General features: G+C 27.0%; 1 protein-coding gene across 1 annotated transcript; it reads left to right on the forward strand.

Annotated features, from left to right (window-relative positions):
- The first annotated feature begins 2,937 nt into the window (after positions 1–2,937).
- Positions 2,938–6,835, forward strand: LOC125824332 (purine permease 3-like). Its single transcript, XM_049503686.1, has 2 exons — positions 2,938–3,708; positions 6,460–6,835. Exons 1-2 carry the CDS (start codon positions 2,965–2,967, stop codon positions 6,808–6,810), a joined length of 1,095 nt encoding a protein of 364 aa, XP_049359643.1. The 5' UTR covers positions 2,938–2,964; the 3' UTR covers positions 6,811–6,835.
- The last annotated feature ends 3,036 nt before the right edge of the window (positions 6,836–9,871 follow it).

The following is a 9,871-nucleotide window of genomic DNA, read 5'->3' on the forward strand; positions in this document are numbered from 1 at the left end:
TTTCTAAAAATATCAAACTAAGAAAAATAAAAAATAATATCAAAATTTAAAATAAAATAAAAAAACATCAAGAAAAGCAAAAAAGATAGATTGAGAGAGAGAAAATTACATGTTAAAACATACGGTGATAAATTTATTTATTTTTAAAAAAATGAAGGCCCCAATAGGCATTAATAAATAAGAAGTATTTGAATAGTAATCAATATTTATCTTGGCAATAATAAAATAATCAAAATAAGAATCAACTAATTAGGAGAAAATCAAGGGAAAGATTTATCTTTGTCAATTATAAATTACTATATTTATGGAAAATATATTTTGAGAGTAACATGAGGGTGAGGGTGTGGGTTGACATGTGATAAGTTAAAAAATCTCTTAAAAGGTGTAATAGATATTTACAAATAGATTATGTCTCATTAATATTATTTATCTCACCTATTAATTATGTAACATTATATAATATATATTAGTTAATAATATATAATTAATTAATTAATAAAATATAATTAATATATAAATTAAATTTAATTTGTTAACACTTGTAATTAAAATGTTATAAGTAGTAATTAAAAAAAGTAGATCTAAAAGTTGTAATATTAACTCTTAAATAAATGTGTGATGTGATTTGACCTTTATAATTAAAAACTTAATGTTGTAAATAAAAATGAATATGTTAATATAATATAATTTAAAGTCTTAAACACAATATTCTAGTAATTTTCACAATTATAATTATCTTTTATTACTAAATCGACTTATTTTACAAGATATGGGATATATCTGATTCACATGTCTTGCCCCAACCTTGAAACATTAGTCTCATGGCTATCCACCTCTCACACGATCTATCACTCATATGTGTCATAATCAAATAGAAAAAATAATTTCAACGCGCATAATATGTCATCAACTACGAAATATATACCATACTTTTATGAAAATAACACAAGAATAGCGTAAGAACTATCAACTCGAATCTTCGTTGCTATGTCTGCAATAGTCCCTTTTTCTTAATGCTATACTTAAATTATAGAGATCGATGAGGAATCCACATGACTCATAGAAAAAATAGATATATCTTATAGCTATATATCAAAACGTTGTGACCGTATATTAAGGCATAGATATCAATCATTATTCTTTATAAGGGAGAATCGTAATTATAATCGGAGTTTACAAAGTTGTTATCTATAATCTAAATATTTGATTTTGACAATTTCTCTTTTATTTATTTAGGGAAAGTTTATAATTTCGATATACAATATACTTTTTTTGCACCCTGTCCATTTTATATAATAACTTCATTTTCCAAGTTCAAGACTATTAGTCTATAGTTCCGTTTTTGTTTTTGTTTTATATGACTATTTGGTCAATAAAGATAGGCAAAGATGAAAGTGAAATTAATAGTGTCATGACCAGATCATATATATAAAATATATCTATTTCATCGTAAAGTATGAAAATATTAATTATTCATTGTTTGACGGCTTCAAAATTTGAAGTCTAGATTTCTGGAATTATCACATGTTAATATAGTAATATTAATTGAGTTACAATTAAATATTTATAAATATTTTAATACAATTTTTGGTGTATCGATAGCCTTTACGGTCTTCCACTCAATAGATTCCGTAAATATATTGTTAATATACAGAGTTTAAATAATAACAAAAATTTTTTTTTTTTATTTTTTTTTTTGTAAAATATGTAAACTTCACTCTACATCAGGTACCATCGAAACAAATCTTGAAATTGATCCTACCTATTCAACTTATTAAGCAAGTGTTTCCTTTTTAATTAACTAGTCAAACAAGTGTTGAACACGAGATGAGACTCTCCCGCCCCTTATCATCAATTCTTATCCCTAACTTCATATCTCTTCATCATTTGAAAATAGGGATAAGCGAGAAACAACTTCGAAAACTTATTTCTACTGACAATTAAATAGGCTTTTATATCCTCTTTTTATTTTAGGGAGGGGGGAGGGGGGAGGGGGGGAGGGGGGGGGGGGGCGTAAAATCGAGACTTATGAATCCAAGGGCGACATCAAGTCAAAAGAGGCAAATTGATCTCTTTAAATATTTGATGCAAGTTTTAATGGAAAAAATATATTGTATAATTGTCCATCAAAATAATAATAGTAAAAGAGTGTATATATATATATATGCGTAATATTTTTTATACAAAATAATATATACTTTTCTGTATATTTAACTGCCTAATCTTTCCCATTTGCCTATCTGTTAAAGGCACTTTTCATCTCATTGATTATTTTTTTTGACCATTATTGATATTTTGAAGTTAAAAACAAATTTACATTATCTAGCTGACTGGCCCAGTTAAGATGTTTTTGTAATTATGCGATGGAATACGAAAAAGAAATTGTGTTTTTTTTTAAAAAAAAAATTAACTCCAAAAAGAAAAATAATTTTGCATTGCTAAGAGCCTCATATTATGACATTCGATATCCAAAATTCATTGTTATTCACTGTTTACTAATATTTCAAATTACTAATAATTATGATTTATAATATTTTTTATATAATTTTTAAATATATAAATTTTATTTGAAGATTGAAGAAATTTATATCTAAACTTACATTGAAATTAAATAATTTTACACTCATGCTCTAAATCGGCTCGTATAAAATAGGACGAAAAAAGTATATGTAGTTAAAGACATTCAAAATTATGTGTAGATTGTTGTTTCACAAATAGAGTAGAATTTAAGCATCTTTTGAACTTTGTATATTTTTTTTTGTTTGTATTGATTAATTTTTTTATATGTTTTAATCTATTGTAAAAAAAAATATCCTTAAAATCGGCACAAAAAAAGAATACTTAATATTTTTGACAAATTTGACCCACAAAACACCTATATATTTAACTTGTTCATACATACTAAAAATCACTACTCAAACATAAGAAAGAAATATCTTCAATTTAGTTCTCCATAAAAATTAAATGGCGACTCAAGAAAGTTCATCGAGAAAGAAGAAATTTCTTCTAGTTATAAATTGTATAATTCTAGCTATAGGAAATTGTGGTGGCCCTTTGATCACCCGTCTTTATTTTCTCAAAGGAGGTGAAAGAATTTGGCTATCAAGTTGGTTAGAAACAGTTGGTTGGCCAATTGTTCTCATCCCTCTATCCTTCTCCTACTTCAACCGTCGTCGTGAATTCCAAGGCAAAATGTTATCAACTATTGATAACAATAACAGTAATACAAAACTCATTTTGATGACTCCTAGGATCTTTGTAGCGAGCATCGGGATCGGAGTCCTGACTGGATTCGATAATTACCTCTACGCTTATGGCGTGGCTAAATTACCTGTCTCCACGTCAGCTCTTCTCATAGCTTCTCAACTTGCTTTCACTGCAGCCTTTGCTTTCCTCCTTGTGAAGCAAAAGTTCACGTCCTACTCCATCAACTCAATTTTTCTACTGACACTTGGCGCGGTGGTATTGGCCCTCCACGCGAACGGTGACCGACCGAACGGGGAGTCTAAGAAGGAGTATGTTCTAGGGTTTATCATGACACTTGGAGCTGCAGCTTTGTATGGACTTATTTTGCCTTTGTTTGAGTTGATGTACAAAAAGGCAAAACAAGGTATCACTTACACACTTGTTATGGAGATTCAGGCTGTTTATTGCCTTTCTTCTACAGTGGTTTGCACAATTGGGATGATAATAAACAAGGACTTTCAGGTTTGTCTCTCCCTCCATCTTTAACACAATCATTTTTTCCTTCGGATAATCATAGTGTTCGAATAACCTCTATCAACATAGATATTAAATAGCTTCATCCATCAAAATTTGAACAGATGAAAATCCTTTTAACATAATTATTTATTGTTCCCTCGATTACTTTTTAGTTGTGCACGATGTACTTTGCACTTTCTTTAAGAAGATAAGAAACAAAGTACATATTTTACTATAATACCCCTGACTATTAACATTTTAAAAAATCATGATTTGAGGCATAGGTAGTTAATGATTGTCTTTCTCTTAATATGTTAAAAGTGGAGACATATAAGTAAAAGTAAAAACATATTTAAATGTATTAGGCAAGAAAAAATAAATGAAGTACAATGTTATTAGCTATGTCAAAATAGATCCTCTTTTTTTCAATCATTTTAGTTTGTTGAGTGAGGTTTTTCTCTTTTTGAGGATTTTGCTTTTGAGTCATTGAAATTATCATTGTAAATTAAAGATGAAGTATAATTAGTTGGTTTACTAATTATGACAGGATAATAATTAAACTGATTATAGATCACTAACCATGTACTTTCCTCCTATCCTTTTTTTAATCTATCGTTAATTAAAGTTCTGACGTACTTTCTCGGTTTATTTTTATTTGTTCACTATACTAAAAATAATTGTTTAATTATATTTGTTCAGTTTGAAAAATCAGGAGATAATTTACTTTTTTGTGTCTATTTTACATTTGCTATTCAAAGGGTAGTATAATAATATTACCCCTATTATTTATTGTTTCTTAAGACGTGTGTCAAGCTAATAGTATATAACTATTGTTAGACGGAAGGAATATTAATTTAGAAAAACATTTTATTGCACTAATCGAAAGAAATATTTAACTAAATTACGCTTGCCGGCCCCTAGATTCCTTAAATTAGTAACTAAGACTATAGTTATATGTCATGTTTGAATAATTAGGGTCATAAAAAAGACAAATTGTTCTTTCTAGCTAGTTTTTTAAACTAACAGATATTTTGAATCACATTATTTTGACTTTAGTGAGGAATAAAAAGACAAGATAGAGTATCCGGTTTAGACTTCTCACGTCTCTCATAAAAAAAAATAACGTAATTGTAAATGGAGAGAAAATAAGTAAATAGTCCCTCTAATAATAAACGGAGAGAGTACAATATTGTAAATGGGGAGAAGGTAAGTAAGTAGTCCCGTTGTTCACTTTTATTTGTTCATTTTAAATTTTTCATACCCCTCATAAAAAATATTGATCAATATGAGTATTTTATCATAATATCCATATTAACTGATATATAGTCTTAGATCTTGAAAAATAATGTAGAGCATAAATAATTAAAGTTTTTTAATATATTAAAAATAATAAATAAAAATAAAAATGTTATTTTTTAAAATAGTGAAAAGATAAAAATGATCTTAACTTGGTAAAAAGAACTTTCTATTGAATGGAATTTTTAACTGCATAAAATTTCGATTTCAATCGATTATACTTTTGGTTATGCATGCACACACATAATTTCATATACTAGTATTGTTTATTAGCACAAGATAACTTTGTAAACTATATCTCACCTAAAATTTGGTCGATATAAATAATTTTTGATGTGACAGTAATATTAACTTTTAGTTAGTGTCTTGACATGCATATATGTTCCCACTTAAAAGAAGAAAATTTAATTCATAGACATCATCATATCAAGTACCTATTTTCAATGCAATTTTGTCCATTTAATATAAAGTTAAGAATAAGACCAAGAAAATTGATGATATCTAAGTCAGTGGTGAAGTAGCAAAGTCCTCTAGTCTTGAATAAAATTCCACTATCAAACTTTGCTGTCCATCTTTATCTTGAATAAATTGACTTCTAACAAATACTAAAAATTAAGGCTCTGAATTCAACAAAATAGAGTCCCATCTAATGACAGCTTTATTATTACTATATTTCATCCTCCATAAAAACAAAATATATGATGTAGTGGATGAAATTATTTCTTTCTTAATTAGATGTTTCAGGTTCGAGTCTGAAGTTGGAAATATATTTAATAGAGAGTCCTTCCCTATGAATAGGGTCATGTGTTGCATGCATTCAAATTAATCGAATTTCAATGCGGATATCAAACACAAAATGAAAACCATTTCTTTTTTAAATTTGTTATTTCACCATGTCCTTCTCTCTCTCTTTTGTGTTGGGGTAGTGGGTGCACTGTTAAAAAATCACTATTTTCTATTGAAAATTCCACTAAAAAATTGTTCTGTGATTATTCTCACTTTTTTTTATTGAACCAATATAAAAAGGAAAAAAATATTGTTTTCATGAAAAATTATGTTGAATTTTCTTGACTTAATTTTTATGTATTTCCTCTTTTATATTTTGATATCATTTGATGAAAATTCTGACTTTAATCATTGAAACTTGCATTTTGTATAACTTGTTATTTATCTAATTTTTAAGCTTACTAGTTTCCCTTATTATGAACAATTATAAGTTGCAGATGTAGATTATACTATATAAGTTCACGAGAAACTATACTTCTATTAACAAATTCAATATATATATATATATATATATATATATTACTGTCAACTCAATTATTATTGTAGAATTCATAAATCTCACATTCTAAATATGCCTATGACAATTATATATTGTTATTTCTTAGATGACCTGATACTAGTAATGATATTGTCATAAATAACTTATTAGCTTTCGTATGACGCTTAAACATGCAGGCAATGTCAAGGGAGGCAAAATCATTTGAACTTGGAGAAGCTAGATATTATATTGTTATAATATGGTCAGCAATACTTTGGCAATGTTTTTTCTTAGGTGCCATTGGAGTTATCTATTCTTCATCATCATTGGTGTCTGGCATTTTAATTACTGTTTTACTTCCTATTACTGAAATATTAGGTGTTGTTTTTTATGGAGAAAAATTTACACCAGAAAAAGGTGTTTCTCTTGTACTTTCTATATGGGGTTTTATTTCTTACCTATATGGTGATATTAAAGCTAGCAAGAAGAAGAAAGAATATCAATCTCAAGAACAAGAGATGATTGATAAAATTACTTGTACTCCATGATTAAGAATATTAATCATTTATATAATAGTAATAATTATTGCAAAGACAATTAGTATATGTAATTTTGTTTAAATTTCTTTTGTACTTGTTGAAGGATAACAAATAGATTGTTGAAAAGTCACTATCAACTTAATATTCACGATGTTTCTATCATATTGATCAATGGTGCTGAGCATGTGATATAGAGACAAGAGAATTGTTGTGCCAACTTGCGTACAAGAAAGAATCTTAGAATTCTCAAGACGATAGAGAATTGAAAGAAAAACTCTACAATGAGGGTTTTAGAAATTTGGGGGCATTACTATGAAAATTGTAACTATTTAAAAAAAAGTAATTTTATTTTTAAAGTAAAGAATAAAATTTGAAAATCGGGTAGTTATGTTTGACTATAAATATAAATTAAAGTTGTTTTTGAATTTCTATGCGTAATATAAAGTGAAAACATTTTTTTGATATTTTTTAAATTTCGAAACTTATAAGCAAACATGTTTTTCAAATTAACTCTTGAAACTTGTAAAAAAAGAATCAGGGCCAAACACCTAAATTTATTTAGAAAATCCAATTCTATGAATAGGTGATATATGATTCTAAAATAGTACCTTAGTCAAATATTTCTATCACCACCTATAAATACAGGTGGACACGAAAGAGCTAAGTGCGCTCAAGTAAGAAAACAAGAGGTGCAAGAGCAAGTGAAAAATATAAAAGAGCAACAAAGAGTGTTGCTATAGAGGCAGGGGTGGAGCTAATTTAGAGTCAAAATTAAAATTATTTTTTCTATATAAATATGATACATGTCGAACTTCTTTTAACTTAATTTGTGTGTTTACTGTTTTTTTTAAAATTTAAAACTTAATTAATGAAAATTCTAACTCCACTAAAGGGTGACTAGGAAAAAATATTGGATGTAACGAATTGTAAGGGATAAATTGGTGTTTAAATTGCAGTAATAAATTTCGTAAAAGTACTACTTTTTTATTTTGAAGATATTCGATTTGATTTTATGATAAGATATTTCCTGTTAATAAAGTAATCTTGCAGAATTAATTTTTGCAAGAATATTGAAATGACTTGTAAAAATTATTTCCTTTATTTCAAAATATATGCTATAATTTTTCTTTTTGAGAGTCAAATGATATGAATTTTAATGAATATTTAAAGATGTATATTTTCATCATATTTATATGAGAAAAATTATAATTTATAGTACTTTTGTATATTTTTTAAATATCTAATTTTAATTTTGAAATATCAAATTAATCTAATTTAATATGAATTTAAAAATTAGTCAAATTAACTTTAAAAAAATATGAAATATTTTGAAATGGAATAATTATTTTTAATGCTAGTGCTTTCTTTTTCTCTTTTGTGGAGGGATTTCTTTTTCTTGTCTCACAGATATTTGTTAATAAACAGTTTCATTAAACAAAATAATGAGGAATTAGTGACTTTGACAAATTTTTGTAGCTAAATAATAATAAAAAAATGTACTAATCTTATTTAGTTATAGATTAACAATTGATTATACGGAAATTTAATTAGCTAAAAGCGTCTTAGCAAAGAATTAACTATACATTTAACGACAAATTTCATAGCTAATTCTGTATTTTTCGAAATTTAGATACCGACAATATTACTCTCCAAGTTAGTTTGTCCACCTTTAAACATTTTAGTCCTTTTAATGTCGTCCCCTAATATTTTGTTCGCTACAACCGTCCCCTCCTTTTTTTTATTTATAATTTTGGTATATTAAAAAATACTACAAAACCTACATAATTGAAGAGATTTTTACCTTTTATATTACTTGACCCAAGCTTAAAATTAAAATGAGGATATATAAAAAAAAAATATTTTAAAAATAAAAAATTGACAAAGGTTGATAATTTTTTAGAGGGTAAAATAGAAATTTGGCCACTAAAAAGTTGAGAAATCTGATTGAGTAATCTTTTGAATAATATAAGCATAGTTAAATGACTTTTCAGTTACAAACAAGAGAATATGATTTTATTAGTAATTTTACCTAGTTAAGGAATATATTGTATGCAAAAGTTTAGTTTTTTTTTATAAAAAAACTCAATTGAGAACTTAAAAGAAAAGAGTTTTGAAGTTCGTGGTTCCACAATTAAGAACTCAAGAAAAAATTTCTCGAGTTCAAAATTTTATAACTGAAAACTGATAAAAAAATTGTTGGACTTAGTTTTACAACTAAGAACTCAAGAAAAGAGGTATAGATTAGAGTTTGTGATTCTATAATTATATTACTTTGAATTCGAAATTTCATTATACTATAATGGAGTATCACATGTAAAAGTTCGTAACTCTATTATAATGTGCTAAAATTTCACATGAAGGGAGTTTTCGAACTCTAGTAATGCATTATTTTGGAGTTTAACTTATAAAAGTTCAAACTCCAATACATTATATTAGATTTTTGCATGTTTTAGCTAGGAATAATTTTATCTAAATTTAATGTTCGCATTAATAAGTGATTAATTTTGAATTACATTTTAAATGGTGGCTAAATTTTAAATACCGTTCCCAAAGTGGCTACGCCACCCATCTTGTACGCTGCTAGCTATGTTTCAGCCTGTATATCTTTACAGGCCTAGCCCAAAATTTTGGTGGGACGATATCCATTTAGAAGAACTAATCTAAATATCAGTTCATTAAAAAAAAAGGTTACTTACGTAAATCTCACTAGTTTAGTATCTAATTACCTCTCTTCTTTTCATTTTTCATTATTACGAAATGTATCAGAATTTTGAACTTCATATACATAAGATCAAATTAGGTGTAATTTGTTCTAGATATATTGTATCCAAGTGAATTCACATGTATCTGACCCTCTCACTCTCCTTTCTTCAATCTCGCTTGCCACCCTCCTCTCGCTCGCCTCTCTCCCTGTATCTGATATCTCAAATACATGTATCTAGTATCCCAGGTACATATATCTAGTGTGATTCGCATATATCTGGAATACATAGATTCTCTCACTTGCCTCTCTCACTATTTTAGTGTATATGATAGCAAAAATACATGTATCTAGGTGTATCTGACTTGA

The sequence above is a fragment of the Solanum verrucosum genome, unplaced genomic scaffold, assembly GCF_900185275.1.
Source record: "Solanum verrucosum unplaced genomic scaffold, falcon-dt-bn FXZP01000022.1, whole genome shotgun sequence".
NCBI lineage: Eukaryota > Viridiplantae > Streptophyta > Magnoliopsida > Solanales > Solanaceae > Solanum > Solanum verrucosum.